This window comes from Pholis gunnellus (genome assembly GCF_910591455.1).
Source record: "Pholis gunnellus genome assembly, chromosome: 8".
NCBI lineage: Eukaryota > Metazoa > Chordata > Actinopteri > Perciformes > Pholidae > Pholis > Pholis gunnellus.
This window is the reverse complement of record NC_136534.1, coordinates 202750-228009: the sequence shown is the minus strand read 5'-3', so window position 1 is coordinate 228009 and position 25260 is coordinate 202750. Positions and strand designations below refer to the sequence as shown.

The window sequence follows — 25260 nt, the reverse complement described above, 5'->3', positions numbered from 1 at the left end:
ATCACATATGGTGCACAAAGGGAACAGACACAAGATATGCACCTGCAATGTAATAACATAATCTACAAAGTAACACATTTGAATCAATTTGGGTTTGGAGGGTGGTGGGGGGGGGGGGGATATATAACATTATAAAGGTAAGTGACACTCTGAAGTTATCTGCTATCATTCTGGAGTAAAATGAGTTTGTAACAATAAGTTTCCTTTCAATTCTAAACTCAATCTAGAAGGAACTGAGCTCAGGTATGACATTTCAAAGGGCTGTGTTTTTAAGTAACTCAACAGCCAAAGAAACAAGGAAGAATGTGATTGAGTGATAAATAAATAAAATCTATAAAACAAAACAGCCACACTCTACCGATAGCGGTAACTATCTGACCAGGAGTGATTGGAGGAACAGTGCTTTTAAACTGTATGCTTGATGAGTAGATGGATGGCAGGTGTGTTGGCAGAGTGAGGGGGATCAGCTGTGCTGAGCAGAGTGGAAGCAGCAAAGCCACGCCCACTGACACACAGACACATACACACACACAGAGAGGGCGAGAGAGACAGTGAAAACCACAGGGGAACAAACAGAGCGGCTGAGACACAACACGTAACTCTGTATATACGCTGTACACCTTTGACTTATTGAGTAGGAATATGGTCTATATATATCCTGCACTACACCACTGCTTAATGACTAAACATTACCTAAAACTAGATAGACCTTTTTTTTTTTTAATTGCCCCACAATTATTGATATCTTTTTCATTTGGACCTGCAGTTTTCAAATCCTTTGTCAGACGTTCTTATGTATTTGATAGGCGTGATTCAATAGTTCCATATACGTTTGTCCCAAAACAATTCCATGGCTGAAAGAGATGATGGGGTCCTGTGTTGTAACAGGATGTGAGGGACTTATCTCAGCCCATATCAGCGCTCAGAGGTACAATCAAACCTCTGCGGTGTTCGCGGTGCCTGACGCATAGCAACATTGTTCAGGAGGTGCACAGCAGCTCTCTGCAGCTCTCTGCAGCTCTCTGCGAGCTCAGCATCTCTGCAGCTCAGCATCTCTGCAGTTCTGCAGAAGCTTTTACCAGATTATGTGACATGAATCTTGACACACAAGAGCACAAAGTCACCAAAATATATAGCTAATGTAAGCCTATAGCTACCAGTTGCACAGTTTGTCACTTGACATGACAAATAGGATGTGAAATAATCTACTCAATAAAATATAAACCTGAAATTAAAATTAGAACGTATTTATGTCTAAACTAGTTGCTTACATCCCTGACAAATCTAACCATAACCCCCCTTTATTAAGAGAAGGGATAGTATGGTAAACAGAGGAAATAAGCAACCAGGGCAGCCAACACAAACAACTTGCGACGGCACAGACGAAGTGATTCTCCAAAACGGTAATATTGTGAATCTAAAACGAATCGGTCCAACACATCTGTATCAACTTCGGAAAAAGTAATGGCTGAGGGTTCAGATTATTCAATTTACCACCCTCTCACCAGACTGCACTGCCTATGTGTGGTCACACAGAGGACAGGGGGGAAACGAAGATGAGGGTGAATCCCACTGATTATCTCACCTGGAGTGAATAAATCCCGGGACATTGTGTAATCTGTGAAACAACAATAGTAAAGAACAAGCAAGGATTCATAGACCTTGACCACAGAGTTAGAAAAAAAAAAACACAGACAGACTGATAAAGATGGCAAGGAGAGGTCAGAAAGAAATAGCCTGCCAAAGAGACGACAAATGCAGGAGAAGTTGACTCCTGTAAAACAGAAAAGGGGATGAAACCTCATAAAGACACGCAGTTAGGTGATTTCATCCCAGACACCTGGCAGCTGTGGAAAAACGTAGATAGGCTGTTTAAGTACTATCCTTGCCCCATTATTATTATTGCTCATATTTTTATTATTCCGACCTCATTCTCCTCACACTTCACCCCGTAGGAGAAATAGATCAGAATCTCCTCGACAAAGTAGGCTAGATACCCCACTGCCAACTCCCACAGCCCCCGATCAGACGCGGAATGACGAGGATCCTCGTGCAGACGCAACACAGTATTTGCAACTCCCCCCCTCAAACTTTGAAACATTATGACCCACATGTATGTGTGGCAGACAAAGGAGGGAAAGCTTCTTACAAACCACTAACACATCAGCTACAGGCCATACTAACAGAACACTGTGGGAACAAAACTCAACACTTCTGAGTTAAACCTGACTAAACCAAATGGCACCAGCTCTGACTGGATAGGCCGTACGCCTCAGGGTGAAATCTTAAAAAAAAACTCCATCTGCATGCATCTAATTGGCAATGGATGACCCTGTTGCAGATATGGGGCTGAAGTGACTCCCCTACACGAAAGAAATCATGCGTGACTCACACATTTGGCTATGAACAAGGAAAATTAGACCCGATGCTAAAATGCACAGACTGACCAGGCTAATCAAACTCTGACCGGCTCTGATATCCATGTAGAAGGATACACAGTGACAGGATTAGCCTCAGCCCAGAGACCACACAGAACAACTTTTAGCAACTGTACTAGCATCCACAGTAGCCAGTTAACGACCTGGGAATGCCAGAAATTAAACTGGTACCCAGGACAAGAAGCGAATAAGCCATGGCTAAAAAACCTGATGAGCTGTATAAAACAGAATCAAAACAAATCCGGCACTCCTTTTGAATAAAAAATGGAGAAATACTGGAGTAATCAAGTGTTAGGGCTCCTTGGAGAATGGAATATGTCCAAAGAAGGGAGCATATCTCTTCCTTACATCACTGTTAGAAACAACACCAAGGAACTCATTTACCGACTGCTTGTTTCAGAGACAACCAGGTGGCCTCACACAGTATATGGGGAAAATATGGGTATTATAAAGAGGTTAATAGCCACTTGGCGGCCTGGTGATTTCTGGTACTCGTACAACTACTTAGCCAATACTAAAAAACAGAACATAGATTCCTCTAACTGGGTAAGGGACATGATATTAAAACCCATATCGAAGAAAACCAGTTGAAAACCATAACTTATGCGTTATGGAGAACATATGATTGTTTCAATCTTTAAAATATACCTGAGAAAACTTAGTATCTCAAGTGCAGATCATTTGCAGAGAAACCGGCCTTCCAGGCTGGACAGCAATCACTCTGTTAATAGTGACAAATTTAGGAGAAAACATAACGCAAATATTTATCCAAAAAAATCTACTTCTCCAAATTACAATAATACAGAAGTATATGTGCATAGTACTTGTTATTTTCTAATAACTGCTTGAATCGTGACAGCTGTGACCTTGCAAACCTGAGCTGTATCCGAGAACAAAGAGGCAGAACGGTGTTCCACACCTTCACTGGGCCCTGCAAACTGATTGGGAGCATTTTTTAAGTTTAAAAGGTTATGATTAACTTTCAAAAGTGGTTTGAAATTGAAATTTCTTTTACAGAGTATTTGAAGAGGTTGATTAAATGTTCACGTTTATACCAGGATTTGCAATATTGGCTTTCATGTGAGAAATGTGGATGTGGTTTCTTAGTTAGGCTCCAAAATGTAACTGTGGCAAATCCAGGTCAAATACGGTCTTAATGTGAGCGTTTAATCAACGTCTTCAAATAGTCTGTGAAAGAACTTTCACTATTACTGTTGAACGTCTTCTCACCAGTGACAATATTTGAATTCTTTTAAATGTCTTCATTGGAAAAATGCTGACTGGGGGCTTTCAATTGTAGTCAAAGAAAGAACTTAAAAAAGTTTGTGATTTACATAGAGCTTTGAGGAAATCATAGGAAAGAACTTTTTTTTTTATCCTGCTTCCTTTATCCAGAAAGGAAGCATTGCAGCTCCTTTCCTTAGCATGGAGAGAGTTGGACCAGCTCTTCTCTCGTCTCAGTCAGGAACCTTCCTAAGCTAAAGACTTTTTGACCGCAGCCTGGGTGACGTTGGGAATATCCTCATTAGTAATGGGTGTTTAGTGTTAATTTGTATCTTTAGATTATTTTATTTTTTTGTATATTTCAGTGTCATTGAAAATCCTTTTAAATATAAATTATTTCGGTGTATGTAAAAAGTGAAAGGTTTGTAAAACGTGAGGGAAACTGGAGTGAGTTGTTTTGTATATGCTTTTCAAACATAAATGACAGAAAAAGGCATCCACTCACCCCAACACTGAAAGAAATATATATTCTTGAAAAACAAAACTTTTTTGAGCTCAGCTTCAAAGGGGATGTTGATGATGTTGTGTTCACAATTTATTTCTGGCCAAACAAATCAGTTATTTGGTTTGTTTTTTTAATTACAGTAAAGTTAATCCTGACCAGAGAGTGATGGGATCATGAAGCATAAATCATAAAGACAAAATGTGTTTAGTTTTTTTGCTAGCTTTCTTATTAATATTTTATTTCTTCCATTATTTCACCGTGTTAGTTACAATAATATGGGCATTCACATCTTTGTACATTTGCTGGGCAACATTTTCAAGCAGAATGTTTCATTCAAATGTCTTCAAAAAATAAGGGAGTGCCCTCTTTTGCTAGAATGACTCTTTCATTAAGTTTACACGCCTCCCTGGTTTTTCTGAGCTTACAGTATAGCAACTTCACTTGTCATTTCTATTTTCTTGTAATAATATCAAATAATCTGTAGATTATAATAGACTGTTAAATCTAGTCTCTGCTGCTCACCAGTGAATAAAAGAACGAAAAAGCAGTTAATCAAGGAGGCTAATGGCTAATTCAAAGTGTCTGTGTGTAAACAAAAAGCAAAAACAGACACATTATGTGTCAATCATTTCTATATTTTACATGTTTCCTTAAATAATGTCAATAAAAAGACCCCACCCTTTAATATTCATAAACCTGAGCCCTTCAACTCAACGTGAATCCAACAAAGATTAAGAATAATTGATAGAGATCAAAGCAAATAAAATACCACAGTCTGTCCTTTTTGACTCCACTGGGTTAACGGGTCTGAAAAGAACAACCCTGAGTAAGTGCTGAGGAGGACAATGTCAGCTGTTCAGAGTCAGGGCTGCAGCCTGAAGAGCTTTCACTGGCTCAACTTGGAGTTGTGATGCAGCACTGGGACGTTAGGGTGTTGGACTGAGGACAGCTGATGTGAAGATGTATCCAACCTTCATCAACCCTAACCTGTGGCAACACTTGCATGATTTAAATAAACCCTGGAAAGAGGTACTGTAGGAGGAGAACGACTCCCATCACCACAAGGCCACAGAGGAACAGCACGAGCCAGATAGAAAAGGATCCTAAAGAAGATGGAAAACAAAGGGACAAAAGATAAGGTGACAAGGTCTGTAGTTATGATACATGGGCTAAGTGTGTTCATTGGATGATGATGCAGGACTTACTTCGGTTGGGGACAGTATGTACCTGACAGCGGCTGTCCACAGCTACACTCAACATGGCTGTTTCATTATTCCCTTTGATATTTTTGCCTTTCAGAGAGTCAGGCAGGAAGGCCAGGTCTGTCACAACAATGCCATGGGACTCCTGTACATAATACAGCTTCTACACACACAAAGAGTAAGTACAAGTTATCATCATACATCAGGGCTCCTTGGTTGATTCGTGTTCCTTAGTTTGAGATGTGTGTCCATACTGTCTTTACCTGGAGGGAGAAAGCGATGTAGATAGCCACTGAACCCGTCACAGTTCCAAGGCCAAGAAATGTTCCAGAGTCACTGTCAAAGAAAAGGTTCAAGTTAACATCTTGACACGCTCTGGTCCCTTGGTTGATTTTCTCCCATCCAACAATCAATTGTTTGAAGAGCAGGTAGAATTTCAGAGGACCAATATTTTCTTTGGTTGACTACAGCCCTACTGCAAGAAATACACTGCCTGGCCAAAAAAAAAGTCTCCACCAAAAAAGAGAAGGTCACACACTAATATTTCGTTGGACCGCCTTTAGCTTTGATTACGACACGCATTCGCTGTGGCATTGTTTCGATAAGCTTCTGCAATGTCACAAGATTTATTTCCATCCAGTGTTGCATTAATTTCTCACCAAGATCTTGTATTGATGATGGTAGAGTCTGACCGCTGTGCAAAGCCTTCTCCAGCACATCCCATAGATTCTCAATTGGGTTAAGGTCTGGACTCTGTGGTGGCCAATCCATGTGTGAAAATGATGTCTCATGCTCCCTGAACTACTCTTTCACAATTTGAGCCCGATGATTCCTGGCATTGTCATCTTGGAATAAGTGTCTTTCGACATGGTTGTTTAAGAAATGAGAAGCAACTCATTGCACCAGTTGGGGTTAAATAACTTGCCAGCTGAAAGATAATCGCCCATGCAGTAATTATCCAATAGGAGGCTCGTACCTATTTGCTTAGTTAAATCCAGGTGGCGACTTTTTTTTTGGCCAGGCAGTGTATAATAGTTTTATTATAAAATGTCTGATTAACTTTTCCGAACAAAATTACATACGCTAAAGTGCTTTAAGACAACAATGCATAGTAGGATACAAGACCATCCTTCCCCTACTATTTAACTGAAAAATACTTCTTTTTTTTCTTAATTGCATAGTGAGGTAAACACTATAGATCAAAATTAGACTTGCCTTTCAAGGACCACGCCACTGGTTTTGCACAATTACACTAGTCTGAAAGCTGATTGGACTAAACTACTTCTGCAACAATCTAAGTATTCAGCTCTTAAAGGACATCTCTGCTATGGCACTCAATGGAGAAAATCTTCAAATCTGCTTAAACATACTGTACTTTGAAATGCTACTGCTTCCACATACTTTCAGCTACAGACTTCATTTAACCTTTAAACAGAATACAAGACTTAACTATTATGGCATGATTCAGCTTTTTTAAGTCTTTTACAGTTTTTGAATTTTTTAGGTTTTAATCTGTTTTCTGGCAATATAAAATCTTAATCTCTTAAATACAGAGATAGGAGTTTTTAATTTATGACATCTGCTACTACAATTACTACTGCTGCTGAATGCATATGACATAAAAGATTCATATAATGAGAGCAGTAAGCAGAATGATAGAAAAATTACAACTACAAAGACAAATATAGTGGATATAGTAGAATAATAATGATAAAAGCAGTAATGTATCAGTAACAGTAATATAAATAAGACTGACTAATAATATTAATATTAGTATCAGTGGGTTTTAGGCAGGGCCAGGGTCCAGATAGAACCACGATCTATGGAAACCTGCGAGGCGAGAAAGCTCAAAGACTCCGGGGAAGAAGCAAAGTCAGTAATGTCCATTAATGGGACATGACTTCATACAGAAGGAGAGAGAGAAGAAGAGAGAGGAGCTCAGTGTATCCTAGGAAGTCCCCCAGCAGTCTAGGCTTATAGCAGCATATCTAGGGGCTGGTCCAAGGCCCTAACTATAAACCTGAGCCAGCCCTAGCTATAAACCTGAACCAGCCCTAACTATAAACCTGAACCAGCCCTAGCTATAAACCTGAACCAGCCCTAGCTATAAACCTGAACCAGCCCTAACTATAAACCTGAGCCAGCCCTAACTATAAACCTGAACCAGCCCTAACTATAAACCTGAACCAGCCCTAACTATAAACCTGAACCAGCCCTAGCTATAAACCTGAACCAGCCCTAGCTATAAACCTGAACCAGCCCTAGCTATAAACCTGAACCAGCCCTAACTATAAACCTGAACCAGCCCTAACTATAAACCTGAACCAGCCCTAGCTATAAACCTGAACCAGTCCTAACTATAAACCTGAGCCAGCCCTAACTATAAACCTGAACCAGCCCTAACTATAAACCTGAACCAGCCCTAACTATAAACCTGAACCAGCCCTAACTATAAACCTGAGCCAGCCCTAGCTATAAACCTGAACCAGCCCTAACTATAAACCTGAACCAGCCCTAACTATAAACCTGAACCAGCCCTAACTATAAACCTGAGCCAGCCCTAACTATAAACCTAAACCAGCCCTAACTATAAACCTAAACCAGCCCTAACTATAAACCTGAACCAGCCCTAACTATAAACCTGAACCAGCCCTAACTATAAACCTGAACCAGCCCTAACTATAAACCTGAACCAGCCCTAACTATAAACCTGAGCCAGCCTTAACTATAAACCTGAACCAGCCCTAACTATAAACCTGAACCAGCCCTAACTATAAACCTGAGCCAGCCCTAACTATAAGCATTATCAAAAAGGAAAGTCTTAAGCCTACTCTTAAATATGGTGAATGTGTCTGCCTCCACAGATGAGGAGCATGATAACTGAATGTGGCACACCCAAAAATGTGACCACATTGATGTTAATGTATGATTTCATTTGTCACTGTTTATTCTGAACGAATTAATCAATGTTTAGTTCCTTTATAGTTTATATGTGTGGACTTCATAATAGTTAAGAAACAATAATAAGAAAAGGAAAGTCCTTTGTTTTGTGTCCGTCCTCCTCAAAGCTGCTAACCGTGACTTCAGACGGCCGCTCCGTGGGGCTGATAACCTCGCTGGACACGCCGCCAAAATAAAAAATGTTTTAATAGTTTGTCAACTAAAATCTCCGTCACATCCTATTACGTCGCTGTCAAGCGCCTTTCCCTGCAGGTGGCTAATCATATATGATTTGCAGACCTCCGCCCTCGGTAAACTATTGTAAGATATTATGTTGAGCACGTTAAGAGCTCTCTAGGAAGCAGTGTTCCTGTCTATGTGTTTGGGGCTTTTATTGTGGAGGATGAGACGGAAGGAGAAAAAGAGGTTCTGGTGAAGTGTGGGAGAAGTGAATAAAGTTGCTGCCATCTTGGTGCAGATTACGGAGCCCTGTGTTTATTATTTTATTATTATCATAAGTATTGGCGCAACATTAACCCTCGGTAAACTATCAATGGATAAATCAAAAACAGGTAAAATAGCAATAAAATGTCAAGAATTGTCTTTATTTTTGTTCTATAATTTGACAAATACAACAAACTATAGTTTTTGTATATATAACTATGTACAAAACTTTATGAACTGATATCAAATAGCTTTTGCGGCTCCAGACACATTTTATTTGGTGAAAAATAAGGCAAAATGGCTCTTTGGATGGTAAAGGTTGCCGACCCCTTCAATCCAAAAGAGTTGTTAAAAAGTGTTGGCTGCTTCACGTCTGCCTACATGTTGGCATCAAAGTACAATCTCTGGAAGTCGTAGTGTTTGAAATCCATTCTCATGACCCAAACTTTTGTTAATGTGTATAGTAACCCAATAACTCAACGTCCTAGGACAGCTATGAAGTTGCACATCACTTTGTCAATGGCAGGATTTCCAGCTGAAAGGTCCACTTTAAAGTACAGGGATAAAAATAAGTTACTCCCACAATACCATTTATGTGATAGAAGGTGGATAGAAATGTAACAGAGAGACTGGCATATACCATGGTGTGTATGTGTACCAGAATACTTAGAAGTATGTACGTGCTACAGCAGATTATTAAGGGTTGGACTCTAGGATTGGATGGGGAAGTCCAGTTTTTGCCATAGCCCGAACAAGACTCTAAACACTGACCAGCCTGGCTAGCTGAACTGTGCAGTTTGCCCTTCCTCATGGACAAAGATGCTCTCGCTTGTCTCTGTACTAATGACCTTCGCAAGGGGTGATGAATATTAACCTAATTCATTAATAATTACTAGAGCTGGGAATGATTACAATTTTTAAATCACGATTAATCACATGATTTTTTGCGATTAATCTTGATTAATCGCATTGTTATGCGCAAAATGTTATAATTAATTAAAAAGTAGTGCATTGCACACTTTTATTTTAAAAGTTACATACTGCTATATGAGCAAAAGTGCAATAACATTTGGTTTGCAAACACTTTAAACAAATAAGGTTATTTTTAACAGCAGTATTCCCTTTACACAGTAGCAGTTAAAATACAGTTATAATGATTCTGATAATAGATATTCAGCCGGTGTTCACAACTTTATCTTCATGTGTGTAATAGATGCAATTTGAAATATACACCTTGAAAACTGCAAACCTATCTACGTCATATTTTATTTCTTCTTTTTTATGTTTGTTAAATTCTCAGTAGCGATATCTAAATTATATGCTTATTATACAAATTCCAAACAAAAACACTTTAAAAATTGTAAAAAAATTTAAATGAATCATTTATTTTTTGCTTTTTTGGTATTTTGGTCAGACATATGCAATGCTGATTACTGTGTAATATGTGTGGTATTTGTTCTAAATGTACGTTGGTACATAGAGGGTGATAAGAAGCTGTACATGGAGGGACTTAGGACCCAGGGGAATGTAGGTGAAGGAAACAGGAAGAGACGCAACACAAACAGCTGTTCAGCAACACAAACAACTGTTCACCACTCGTTGCCGGCCGGTCGGCAGGCCGGTTCTTGTGTTAAAAATGTCCGCTTAATAATAATTAAAAAAACTGCATTAATGCACGATAAAATAATTGCCGGCGTTGATTAATTAATAAGTTAACGCAATAACTTGCCCAGCACTGATAATTACCTTTAACTGTAGCATTTAGTTTGGACATTTTCTTTTCATTAGCCAAGTGATTCTCAAACTGTTGGACGCGCCACTCTAATGGGGCGCAGCGGTATTGCAGGTGGGGCGCAGGGGGGAAGTGCAGAATTTTTTTATTTATTTCAAGAACTTTATTCATACCTGCAAACTTGTCGCTTTTCAGCGAAATTCACCATTTTGAATCAAAATATATCATCCACGTGAATCGTGTAGATCCATAGAGGTTTTTTCTTTTGGGGGGGGGGTGGCCAGCCAGCGTTTCTCAGATTGGCGTGAGACGAGGAGAAACGGTGATGTTGTGATCTTCACAATAAAACATCTTTGATGTGACGTGTCGAGTCTTGGCCAATCAGCGTTGCGATGTCTACAGCGTCTTTCCCTCCGTTAAAGTTTAAGTTCCGTTATGTTCCGTTACAGTTCAGACTTGCTGGGTTAAGTTAACGTCCACTGCATGCGGAACACCGGCGGATCTGGTGGCAGGTTGTTTGTTTTAACTCAAAGTAGAATGAAAGGCCCAGATACTGATGAGATGATGAGGTCAAAGAGCTTCAGGGAGAGGAGGCTGTTTGTGTAGCGCAGCTTGACGCAGGGCTGAGATGTGAAGGAGCTGGGCCTGAATAAAGGTGGAGGTGGGTCTGGATAAAGGTGGAGCTGGGTCTGGATAAAGGTGGAGCTGGGCCTGGATAAAGGTGGAGGTGGGCCTGGATAAAGGTGGAGGTGGGCCTGGATAAAGGTGGAGGTGGGCCTGGATAAAGGTGGAGGTGGGCCTGGATAAAGGTGGAGGTGGGCCTGGATAAAGGTAGAGGTGGGTCTGGATAAAGGTAGAGGTGGGTCTGGATAAAGGTGGAGCTGGGCCTGGATAAAGGTGGAGGTGGGCCTGGATAAAGGTAGAGGTGGGTCTGGATAAAGGTGGAGGTGGGTCTGGATAAAGGTGGAGGTGGGTCTGGATAAAGGTGGAGCTGGGTCTGGATAAAGGTGGAGGTGGGTCTGGATAAAGGTGGAGGTGGGTCTGGATAAAGGTGGAGGTGGGTCTGGATAAAGGTGGAGCTGGGTCTGGATAAAGGTGGAGGTGGGTCTGGATAAAGGTGGAGGTGGGTCTGGATAAAGGTGGAGGTGGGTCTGGATAAAGGTGGAGCTGGGTCTGGATAAAGGTGGAGGTGGGTCTGGATAAAGGTGGAGGTGGGTCTGGATAAAGGTGGAGGTGGGTCTGGATAAAGGTGGAGGTGGGCCTGGATAAAGGTGGAGGTGGGTCTGGATAAAGGTGGAGGTGGGTCTGGATAAAGGTGGAGGTGGGTCTGGATAAAGGTGGAGCTGGGTCTGGATAAAGGTGGAGGTGGGCCTGAATAAAGGTGGAGGTCTAAACAGACGTGAGTACAGCTTCCTGCTGTCACAGTATTTTAAACACATTGATAAAGCAGGGTATGCTAAATGCAGCCTCTGCTCCAAGGAGATGAAGTACAGCAACAAGGGCTCACTGTCCTCTCATCACACTGACAGACACTGTTCACTGTGATGACCACAGCCAGAGTACTAACAGTCCCACGTGCAGTTAAATCACAGCTATTATTTTACTCTTGATAAGCTACCTTAGCCAGAGTAGATTATCATTTTAATTTAAATAATTGAACTGGATTGAATGCATATTAATTGCAAATAGAAGAGGCCACAATCCTAACCGCTGTACAGTAACAGTAGAAGTTAATATGAAGCCGTACAGTCATGAAAACTAATCACTTTATTTGTACAGGCGATGGTTCTCGCTACTCTTGCTATCTTTGTTTTTATATGACAAATTTTTAATTAAAGGTTAATAATAATAGAGCTGAAATACTGATTAATAGCTGAATAATAAATTAGTTTTTTGCTTAAAGTAAATGTTTTATCACTTAATTTTCTTCTCAGAGTACACCAGAATGCTACATTTTAAAGCTCATATTTAAAATAAAATTCTCCTGGTATGTGTGAGCATATCACACATATCTGCACTCATGTTGTTTAGTTTTGCACAGGCTGCACGTTATTGTTGTTTTGAAAAGATATGCAGAGTAAAACTCAGTAAAACTCTTTATTGCCAAATATTTGAACTCGTTTTGTTTAGTTTTTCACAGGTTGCACTTTATTGTTATTATCGTGAAAAGATATTCAGTGCAAAACAGGTTAATTGCAGCCACAATAAGCTATTTTTTGCCAAATATTTATTTTTTGCACAGATAGAACTTTATTTGCATTGTTCTAACTAAGTGACTGCACAATGTATTTGTTTTTGTCTGATGGAGCAATCTGGTTTACTTGAGAGTGATTGCAATTTTCTTTATTCTATTATTTGAAAAAGCACAGATAGGAGTCACAAAATGTTGTTATTTCAATCATAGTTCAACATGGACCATTTTGTTGGGCGGTGAGGCATGAACATTTTTCTTCCTCCAAAGTGGGGCGTGACAGAAAAAGTTTGAGAACCACTGGCTTAGCCCAAGATTCAACAATAGCTGCAGTTATTGGGGCTGAAGTGTCAACATTAGCTGGCAAAGATGTGTACACTGTATGTCAAGTAGTGAGAGCTGATGAGAGCTTCTACCGGCGACGCTCGTCATTCTAACCCGTGAAAGTGACAGAAGTAAGCCATCATTATTAGGCTTCTAATTAACCTGTTCAAAACGGACCTATTTTTTAGGCCTCTGATCGAATTGCATACCCATACTAAAAAAAAGATATCTCTGCAACCACAAGGTCTATTTTAATAATGTTGTGAGATTTGTTCAGATGTGTAAATATCAGTATATATATATATATATATATATATATATATATATATATATGTTACTGGTTAAGAGTAAATGAACATGGGACACAGCACAAATTGAAACGTTTCAGCTTCGCCTAAAAATAAAAAGCACTTACAGGTTTATTATTTATTTGGAATGATGCAGCTGCAGGTCTCCCAAATCATAGCACAATATGTGAACAGTCTCTCTGCAAAGTTTGACTTTGATAATGTGAAGCAGAACTAAATTAGAGAGGTTTTAGTCTTTAGCAATTCTCAGACTTCCTGCTTCGACTCACAGCAACGTAGAAACGCCCGGAATGATTTAAGTGTAACACAGGACGTAGAGCTAACGGATTTCTGTCTGGAATTACCGGGAAAATAAACATATCGATGAAAAACAGCAAAGGTAAGAGAAAGTTTACAACTATCGTTTGACGCGATTTCTGTTGTTGGTGTTCTTTGGCTCATATCTTGCTGATGCGGAATCTGCTTTCTTTAGAGATATCGTGTGTGCGTATTGCATAAAATACCACAGCGGTTGAGCCAGAAATGTGGCGAGTGGGTTGACTAGGTGGCGCTATATGGATTTTGATATTTGGTAATTGATTTAGTTGTTGTTGTTTCAGTTATGTTTTGAGCATGTAAAAACAGCTTACATATTCTTGTAGCCCAGGTTCTGCTGTTTAATCTGCTGTGCAACATCATTATATTTGTTCGTGATAAGTGCATTTTTTCTGACGCTAAACTTTCTCCACAGACCTCAAAAAAGAGGGCGCTCGGGCTTAAGTGGTGCATTTCTTTCATAAAATATCAGCTTCTGGGGAAAAATCCTTTGCTATTTATTCCCTGTAGCTCTCTCCAAACAGCTACCGCTCGTGCAAAAAAAAAAACGGCTTTGGTTGCTGGGTCCTCATTTGACCTCCAAAATCAAACAGTCAGGCTTTTAATGCATGTTCAGCCGTTTAAAATAATAGTTGTACTTCAAAACGGCCCTTTTGACTTAAATCCTATCATAACAATCTCATGGAAGCAATGTTTGTTCCATGAGTTATTTATACAACAGACTGTTAAGGCTATTGAATCTGTTATGAAAACTTAAATATATATATATATATATATATATTTTTTTAAAAACATAAAAAATCACTAGTATGGTCCTTTAAGGCTGAGTATGAAACCATTATGCATTCTTAGTAGTGACTGAGTTGTGCCTGTACAAGAGAGTAAGGAAAGTGAGACCAAACCCTACCTTACCCGTGTCTGAGGCGGGTTTCTCAGCATCCATAGTTAACATGTTATAACATGAAATGATCAGTTACCTGACAGCCAGACTGGAGATGACCTCAGTGCCACAAGAAGCCGTCAGCATGGGCAAAAAGCTCTTGCCATTCCATTTGGTGAGGTAGCAAGGAGGAGGTTTTCTGTCTCGTTTATGAGGAATCTGAACTGTGTAAAGTCTCAGGGCGTCTTTTTGGTCTTCCACCTTTCCAAACCTGAAATACATGAAAATACATCCATTAATAGTCACTGTCACATCATTCGGATGGATATGGTGAGGTGAACTGCTGGAAAGTTCTTTCGTAGAAGATGAAGTCTTTTTCTTTTACCTGCAAGCCATATAGCGATAAGTCTTCTCAGCTATCTGAGGCATGGTTTCAAGCCATTTCAGACCCATAGCCAGCTGGCTGCCACTCCATACACTGCAGGAAAAGTCCCGGCCAATACTCACCAGGTGCTGCATGAGAAAAATAAATACTTTCATTGGGAAATCAATTAAAGTTCCTTGCTTTATTTTCCACACACACCTGAGCAAAAGGGTTAGGGTGCCTTGCTCAAGAGCACAGCGTCAGTGCCTAACCTACATTAAATATCCACATCAGGAGGTGTCAATGTTTCACCTTGTTCCCTGGACTCATGTCCAAGTCTTCAATCTCCCCTTCATGTGCTTTGAAGTCAAACTTCTTCTTCAGGGATGGAAACTGAAGAAGAATTAAGAACATACCATAAAAGTCAGGACATCAATACATATGTCGTCTGTCTGATGAATAAACAAGAACACAATGGCTCCGTGCAGCAGCTGAGCTTCAGGGCTCATTGACTGAAGTTCCCTTCACAACTGAACTCTTCTTCACTTCCCTGGAGTCAACAGGGGCTGCTAGCCAGCTGGAAGCAGAATCAAACCAGAGTGTATTTCACCGCTGTAAATGTGAGTAGGCTGTGATTTGGGTGTGACTTTCCTCGTGAATAAGACTATTTCCTGGTGTAATAGCTGATACTAACTTATAACACTAATAACGGTATCGCCAGCAAAATACCTCCAGTAATTAAATCACGCTCTACTTTGTAACTGCTGTGGGTCTGTCAAAACAAGTGACTAATACGCCTATTTGGAAATTACCTCCACGAAGTGTATTTGACCAATGTTTCTGACTGAGTAACAGCAACCTGGGTGTGTTTTTCAGGGGCGGAGTTAGTGATTTGGAGGCCCAAGGCAAACGCTGTCCTGCTTTACTTTTCACCCTTTCTCTAACAGGGAATGTTGGTATTGGTAGTGGTAGAAGAAGGCTACTCGTAATAATCTAAAAATGATCTAATGATGATGAATAAAACATGGACAATGCCAGCTAGCTGATCCTAATTATTGCATAGTTAACATGTAGTATATTATTGTCAAGGAGAAAGAGGCTTTTTGTGCGTTTCAGCCAACAGAGTCCGTCAATAGCTATTAATAATTAAAAACAAACATATTCCTGACGGATCAGAACTTTTGTAATCAAGAATCATTAGACCTTATTTGAATGTATTTATTGACACCTTTACTGTAAGGTTTATGACATGCAACAATGATAGTTGATGTATTGTTTTACTAGAAACATAAATGCACTCTTATTCAATGAAAATAAACAAGGTTATTTTAAGGGTGAACATGTTTTTATCCCATGTCTTATTTAGCCTATGTTTTGGTTTCAAATTATATTATTCCTAAAAGAAATCTATGCCAAAAATAAAAACATACATACATTTTCCTCATATTCCTTTGAAAACATTGCCTGTTTAATGTGTGTTTGCAATGCGTTTTAGTGATGACTGCTGTAAAAGTGCAAAGTAAATAAAGATAATTCATTTATATATTTCTTCGGCGTATATGGAACATGCAGAGCTTTAAGGGAATCTTTCGCCAAGTTGCTGCCACCGGTAACGGGTGCAACAGCTCACAAAGTTCGGCGCGTATCAAGGTTTTGAGTCATGGATCAGATCAGAAGAAAACCCAAAAACAAAGGTGGGCAAAAATAACTTCTAGAGATGCCCAGATCACTTCTTTTTTGCCGCCTATACCGATTGCCAATCGTTGCTGATCAATATCGGCCGATCCAGATCATTGTTTGTTATAGCTGCTGGTCTACAAGATTCCAGACTACTTTTCCATCAAAAATACTAAATGTATGTATTTTTCTTTTACATTTTTATAGGCATCAATAGTGGTTATCTGCACACAAAAGAAAACACACAATTCAAATGAATGAGGTTGTAGAGAAGATTGTATTTTCACTTTTAGATTAGTTAAGATTAGAGCTAGTATTAGGAAGTTGAATAGCTCATAATTCATCTCTAATAAATATTTATGTCAAGATTACGTTTGAACACATCATCATACTGTTAGCTGTTAGCTCCGGTTCTGCTAACGTTATTAGCTCTTCTCCTGCTGATTGTTGTTCACAATGTAACATGATCAGAGATCAGCGACTAGAAAGCATTAATGCTGATCCCCTGGCTGTAAATCTTTACTGAATATGGGCCGATAGCAGTGGCAATACGACGTTTTCACATTTGATGGTTAAACTGTGGAATTAATCTGCAGTCCACTGGTATGCATAGTGAATGACCACTTGTTTATTAAACCTATCAAAACTTAATATATAAAGTACTGCTTATGGAAAGCTATTTTTCTGCAATCCAAAATAAAGGCCAACGGTGTCAAATTATTAGCTGAGTTGTGTGCAAAAGAGCAACCAGGAGCTCATCCACTTCAACTCCAACCTTTGAGTGGATGAGCTACAGTGCCAAAGATAAACTGGAGAACTTTGGAGAATCTTGGTAAATTGTTTCAACTATTAATCACTGATCAAAAAGTGAGATTCACTTTCTGTGGACTGACTAATGGCTTTATTGTTTCAAAAATCATTAATACTGCAGGACAGACTAGAGGAAGGAGCATTTCCACCAACTGGCTACAACACACCACAACATCCAGTTTACACCCACACTGAAGTTCAAAAGCATTGTCGTCATCTCGCAAATGAATCAAACTAAAACAGTTTATGATCCAGAGATTCAGGTCTAAAGATACTCAAAGTAAAAGGAACAACAAGACAGTGTTTACCTCCCAGACTCGTATGTGTCCGTCTGTGCCTCCTGTCAGCAGAAGGCTGAGGTCAGGACTGAACCGGACCACCTTCTGGAGCGGATCCTGGGGGTTCAGATCTGACAGCACTTCAGCCAAACCAGTCACAGAGATACGAGTCGTCTCATCCTTCATTTCTGACATATCTCCAGACCCTGCAGCTTCATCCTGTCCACCTTTGTCTCCTTTTCCAGGTCGTCGCCTGGCATTCCCTTGCTGCACACTGTTCCCTGCTGCACAGATGATACTCATTTTAATGGAGAATTGGAAACGCATGATTTTTTTACAAAACAAAAGACAATACAGTAACAGAACAACAAGGGAATAATAATAACAATAAGACCACCATAACAACAAAGTTAAGGGCAGTGAAGCACGGCTGGGTCACCATCAGGGAGCTCCAGAACGGGTCAGCAGGGTCAGTCCAGCAGGGCCAACTCGTTCCTCCCCTCCACACCACATCGGGTTGTGTTGTTCACCCCCAGACCCTCAAAGGAGGGGACTGTACCATTGTGGGCTTGATTCCTTTAAAAAATATCAACTTAGCGATTTCAGCCTCTGGACGGACTGTGACCTGGAAACGCTCCAGTGTTACAGTCAAACATGTCAACATGCTTTTTCCCCAAAAAGAACACAAAAGCAGAAATAAGATCGTTGTGAGATATTTGTTAAGTTCTATTCCCTTGTTGCGGGGTTAAATTTAGTTGTTTTGAGCGTCATTATAAAACTACATGTTTGAGAAGATTTGTATATGTTTTCTCCCCATTTAATTTGATATTCAATAATATTCAATGTGTTTACATTTTTATGTTTCAAAGGCTATGCAATGCTGCCACAGAACACGCAATATGTTACTGTGGAAATAAAGCTTTAACTGAGGGGGAAAAAATGCTTTTAGTATTGTTTGGTGCAAGCAAAGGTTTCTTGTTTTTTAAATTACGAGTCATCGATCGATTGATTGTTAATGTTACTAATAATCGATAAAGGAAAGTCGAGTCAGAGTCAAGTCAAACTATTTGTATGGCACATTCAAAAACCGCTACAATCTTAATGACTACAAAGCAAACAATAATAATAGAAAAAAATAAATAAACACAATGTGCACATAATTAGTGCTGGAGGTATTATGTTAATACGGTATACCAGTTATAATTTCCTACAATATAAATTTTCATATACCGCCAGACTAAAGCATGGCTGTGCAAAGCACTATGGATGGGAGGGTGTACGGCAGGGGTCACTAATAGGCCCGCTGTTGTATCCGGACCCTGGACCTAAAACAGATAGATAACTGAGGATTATAACATTTTGACGGAGTGCTTCTATTTTAACCGCCGCAGCTTTTCCAGCCTTTACGGCACTCGCTCAGCGGTCCAGGAAACACACCGACCAATCACATGCGTTGTAAATCACATCACGTGATGCTGCTCAGCCAATCAAACATGTGTATTCTGATAAGTTTCCCGACTCGAGTGAGATTTACACACACGGGGGAGACGAGGAAAGAGCTCAAAGAATACGTGAATCAGAGAAGTTATTTCACATGACCTTCTCCAAAAGAGAAGAGTGGTCAGGGAGACCAGAGTCTTTAACCATTACTAAGAGGTGAATTCTTCCTACAGGCAGTTTAAAACCAGGATGTCTCACATGTGATCATTAAAAGCAGTAATGTGAAGCTCCACTAAGAGAAAAAGCACAACTCTTTTTAGCAAACGTACCCACTCACATCTGAAATGAAGTCACAGAAAATAAACAATCTAAGAGCCCAAAATGATCAGAATCCTGACATGAATTCACTGACCAACAATGATGTTAACAGAGAGGAACAGAGCTGAAACAAGTGGTTTAATAACCACAGACAAAGTCCATGCACACTAATTACTCTTATTAGAAGATGACAAGAATATAATATCTTAGCTTTTTTGATTGACATCACTTCAGTTCATTATTCAAAAATGAAGTACTTTATTTTAAGATGCACACTTTTCAAAAGCTTTCTGTTATGTAATATATTCTTGAATACATCCCTTATTTTACTTGAAGTGAGAGAGTATTTATTTAGTATTAGATTATGTATTATTTATAATTCATCCATTTCAATTTGAAATCTGACAATGTTGACAGACGTTAATACAACTGTTGGCTACTTCAATATATTTGGGACTGAATCATAGTGCAAGTTAGATATTACTGTGATGTTCCGGACCTTTGCAGGAGGAACTTCTCTCTAACTGGATCTCATTGAACTTTAATTGAATACACGTGGTGTATGGTATTAAAAGAGTACTCTACTAACTGCGTACCCTTCTCACTTATGGTTAGAACTGCATAAACAACAATCTATAACCCAAAACTAACTCTCTTTAACAGCATAAAACACCATGGTACACATTTACAACACCTAACGGCATGCTGGGTAACATTACAGCGGACAGCTAGCAGCATAACAGTCTGAACAGCTTGGAGAGGCTCTGTCACTACTACACATTTAAGAACAGAAAAGAGAGGTGGAGGATGAAGAAAGAGAAACCGGAGATGCTCTCTAGAAGAACTTCTGTCCTGGAGAGGAGCTCTGTTTTTGGTTTAAAATCATTCTAAGTAGCCACTGTTGTTTCCAGTGGCGCTAACATTAGCCACGCCCGTCACCTCAATACAGAACGTGTCGGACTCGAGGCCGTCAGTAGCGCCAGTGAAACAGTGAAGTCAAAGGTCAGACTTCGATCGAAGAGACATTTGCATGAGACACTGCACATGACGGGAAAAGGAAGCGGTGGAGCGACAGTATGAACGCAACAACAATCCACCCCTGAAGGACACGGTCCTGCTACAGACAGTCGAGAAGGAAGTCACATCCATGATTAAACCACGGGACTAGAGGTCACCTTATGTCTCGATGGGGCGAGAATACTTCAGCCAAACTGCAATCCCAACATTATACCAACAACTCCGACGTACAGACGCCCACGAAAATAATTGTTACCATTCTACAACTGTTTCCTACATTCTGATTTCTCCATATATTGTATAATTTTGTGGGGCCGGGCAAACCCTATATTTTGTACATGATGAGATTAAAATGTTTTTTTCTATATTCTATTTACTCCTGGCAGGCCACCATAAACGAATATAAGAGGCCTAGTCAAGCCACTCGTTGCAGCTACGCTCCATCCAATTCAACCCTGAGAGCTTCGGACATGACCTTCCTCACACATTCTGATGGTTTACTGTTCTGGAGCTTCTTCCTCAGGCCGATGAGCCGTAGATTCTGGCGTCTGTCTCTATAAGCGCCATCTTCAACGGCCTGAAGCAGTTCCTCCCTTTCAGTGCTTCTCTCTGCTTTTTAGCTAAGCAGGTGGTTTATCATCCTCCAACTGAGAGATTTGATGTTCCGTTTCATCCAGGAGAAACATTATTCCGTCGACGTCGGTTCTTAACCCAACGTTGGCCTCTTTAATTTCCGTCATATCTGCTTGCAAAGCCGTTAAAAGCTTCCCAACCTGAGCCAACTTGGTGCGAATGTGGCTCAGTGGTAGAGCAGGGTCGTCCTTCAATCAGAGGATGGGAGGTTCGATCCCCGGCTCCGCTAGTCCATGTCGACGTGTCCATGGGCAAGACACTTCACCCCAAACTGCTCCCGCAGGCTGTTCCTGTTCCACGGTGGTGGAGGAGCCGTGGTGGGAGGAGACGCAGCGGTGATGCTCATACTTTTGTACTTTCACTTCAGTTACATTTGGAATGCAGGACTTTTACTTGTAACAATTGTTTTTACACTATGCTTTAGTGAATAATTTAATCATAAATACATTGGTTGTATAAATATGAATGGTGATGACATATATTTTGATATCAGTGATGGGCACAAAAAGAAGCGTGTTTGAGTTATCAGCATTTAAGAAAACTAAATTACTGACATCAATAGAATTATTAATAATAACGAGTCACCACCCTGCGAACAGGGACCAATAACCAAACGATAAACTAAGTCTCATAATTAGTGTTCATTCACAATGTCAATAGTCTGAGTACTATTACACATTCAGAGTGAAAGTGAAGGTTTAAGTTTGAGCACAGGCCACATATCCAGATATTATCACAATACATGCACAAAGTAATCACAGACAGCTGCTCTTTAAAGTATAACAGAGTTTATTAAATTCCAATAATAATGATCTAGTCAACTAATATCTGAAACTAACAACTCTACATTTATGAGCACGCTATCTAAAATCAACAACTATGGAAAGGGGGGTGGGAGTATGTGTGTGTATGTAGGTGTGTGTGTGCATGCTGTGTGTGTGTAAGGGGGAAGGAGCGAGATAACAGCTCAGACAACATATGACGTAATCTGAAACGTGGCGACGTCTCTCGTGAGACCACCAGATGGCACGAGGCTCTACAATGGCGGATAATAGAGACCTCGTTAGCTACACGTGTCTGAAGCCGTTAGCGCACCCCGTAGCTACATTAGCTTAAAGCTATACGTGTGTGTGTGTTAGTAAAAGAAGAGAGAAAGCAAACAAAACAAAAAGGGTCCTGCAAAAACAGATGAAGATCCTCCCCGCCGTGGTGGAGTCCGGAAGATTGTTCTCTCAGCTACAGAACTACAGCCGGCGACTCTTTGCCACAGCCGCGGTTCTGACCTCTGAACTAATGAGAAACAACTTTTGCCTCCGCGAGCGGTGAATTAACTCAACACGATAGTAGTATGAAATACACAGTTCTCGATGCTATTTTCTTTGAAATAGCAAACGTTGCGTGCATGCTTTAGTGCACCGGACCGAGGTGGTCAAGAAAAAGCGGTGCATTCAAGGGGGCTCGGTAGTTTTGTAAGAGAGCTGCTTCCGGCCATGAAACCGGAAGTCCTGCCTCGGCATCCCTGATCTCATCCAATTAGACCGCAGTGTTGCATTGCGTGATGAGTTCACGACTTAATGTGAACTTCTTGCTAGTGGGTGTCTTGGTTTTTATCAATCTCAAATCAGGATGAACCCTTGCCTTGCAAAAAGGGAAGGCCTGATTCTCTTTGTTTCAGAGCACATGTTGAGGCCACATGGTCAGATCCCAACATCAGTTAATTATGAAACTGTGGTGGGCTGCCACACTTGAGATAATTAATGAGAAACGATGCACTGCTAAGTAAATGAAGATGTGCACATATGTACTTCCATCAACAAATGAATCAGCAACCCATCAAATAGACGCAATATATGTAGCAGGTTTTTGATTTATTTTCAAGACAGCAGGTATACTGTATTTCAGATTGGAGCAGTAAGACTCACCATCTTTAGCTGCATCTTTGCCTTCTTCTTTCTGGGAGCAGTGTTTAAACTTCATCAGACAGCAGGTCCCGTCCTGTCCTGCAGCAATCACACCACTACCTACAGCCATGTTCATGGTGGCCCGGGTGTCCGTGTCATGGGAGTGAAGGAGACTGGCACTGTACTGGTGATCTCCAACCAGCCGGAGATCCAGGAAGTGCTGAAACACACAGTCAAGAGTCTGCTACTGCTGCTACTCTCATAACACCTGGAATCCAGAATCCCATTCATACACTCAAACCAAACGTGTTCTAGTGTTGACACTGCAATTTGAGTACCATTAACATGACTTGTGCGATACACATTTCCTATATAATCCTATCATAACCTCTTCTGCTGTATTCTACGGTGGTTCTGAAAACTCAACACTCTACAACTTAAGAAAACCCATGAAAATAGACTAAAACAAAAGCAATTGAAGAAAATGTGACAGCATAGAGCGTTTAGAAAACAGCTGAAATAACAGAAAAAATATATTTTCAGAAAACACAAACACACCCTGTTTTTGAACTCTTACTTATTTTTTGGCTGTGTGCTTAACGTTAGTGTCGGTGTGTGGTCGACATAGAACGTAGCAGTGCTCAAGACACAAACCTGCTGATTCAAAGTTAGCAACAATTTGGGCTCAGACTCCCTTTAGGTGGGCTCACCTTTAAGGTGGACTCGCAATTCCGAGCCTAACAACTGTTTTGGCCAAAACCCTGAAACACTTGATCCTCAGTACTTACCACAGCATTCTTTATGCCCGTCTTGGAAGCCCCCCCTCCCCCTGCTGTGATCACCAGCCCTGTTTTAGGGTCCACTTTAATGGAGTATAAGGGAAAGGGGGCTCTGTACAGATCTGGCACCCTCCTCTTCCCCATTGTTGTTGTGCAAGTCACTCACACGTCTTCATAAAACTGCTGCATCAACAACACCTGAGGAAAACAGAGTGTTAGTTTATCTGTGACATCCTCTTTCCTCTGGAATCAATTCCTCAATCAACAGCAAATTAAATGACTGTTTTAAAAAATTACTTTCAAAACAAATTTTAGACATTTTTCAAACAGAAATATCAACCATTCTCTGGTTGCTGCTTTTCTCTGTGGTGAATTGAATTTATTTATTTATTTAGATTTTGAACTATTGGTGAGTAAATATAAGACATCTTCACACACCATATTGGGAACTGGGAAATAGTGATGTCACTTTTTTCACTGTTTTCTGACGTTTCATGGCCCAACAGATTAATGTGAAAAGACTCAGCAGATGAATCAACAATAAAAATAAATATATTATTAAAGTACAAATGATACACACATGATTTGAGCCGAGTTGTGCCTTTACTCCTACGTAGGGCTTGGAGATAATGGAAACATAAATCAGAAGTCTACTTATTATTACTGATATCACAATATCTGGTTTAGAAAGTGGACAGCAAGTGTCAGTTGTCTAGTTCAGGGTTTTATTCTATTTATAGAACCCTCCAGAAGGTAGGCCTGTTGTGTTGCACTGTGTTAGCTTATGCTTGTTGGAAGTTACCTACTGAACATTTACAGTACTACCCTATGATACTCTATCACTGTACGGGCCTTTGCAAGAGACAACGACGTGTAAGAAATATTTAGGAATACGTCACATGGATTTAATCTGTATATGAATTCAGATTTAGTTTGTATGAACTGAGACTTGAATATAACGTTAACTGTGTCAGACTGAAACTGGCCCGTCTTTGCTTGGTGTCGCTGTAGTCTGGTCTGTAGAGAGGAGCGTTACTGTAACTAATTAATTGGTGAAGTTGAAGTTGGGTCTCAGCAGCTAGGCTAACATTATGAGCACTGTCAGCGCCTTCATGGGGTAAACACCAAATATAACACTTGTGAATAACATAAACCTTTCTGTTTTCAGCAATAACGTCCGAAAACGCAAACTACTTTACAACCCATAAGTTATTTCATGTGCGAACGAAGATGTCAACATCGTTTAGCTGAAGCTAATGGCTACAGTTAGCACTACAGCCTGCTGTGCTATCCTGCTAGCGCTTGCCAGTGATTTAATTAAGAGTCACCTACTTGTGCAATTGGCTCGGTTTGTCTTCTGTTATTTGAGCAGATAGTTACCGAAGTACCAAATCAGAGGATTTCATAGTAGGCTTGCAATGAAGAGGGAGTGCTAAGAGTTAGTGGCTACCGTAGACGAAACGCTAGGTCCAGACAGCTCGACAGCCACTTCCTTACCAACACGTCAGCAACGTAGGGTAGCGTAATGTAGCAGCTTACG

The 25260-nt window shown here is 40.3% G+C and overlaps 1 protein-coding gene across 1 annotated transcript; it reads right to left on the bottom strand.

The window, feature by feature from the left end:
* Window positions 1-4384: 4384 nt before the first annotated feature.
* Window positions 4385-25260, bottom strand: preb (prolactin regulatory element binding). The gene is made up of 10 exons (XM_079165499.1): window positions 25053-25260; window positions 23730-23918; window positions 22963-23161; window positions 17663-17916; window positions 15180-15260; window positions 14889-15016; window positions 14601-14774; window positions 5633-5705; window positions 5373-5532; window positions 4385-5270 (listed from the first exon to the last, which is right to left on the bottom strand). Exons 2-10 carry the CDS (start codon window positions 23862-23864, stop codon window positions 5176-5178), a joined length of 1299 nt encoding a protein of 432 aa, XP_079021625.1. The 5' UTR covers window positions 23865-23918; window positions 25053-25260; the 3' UTR covers window positions 4385-5175.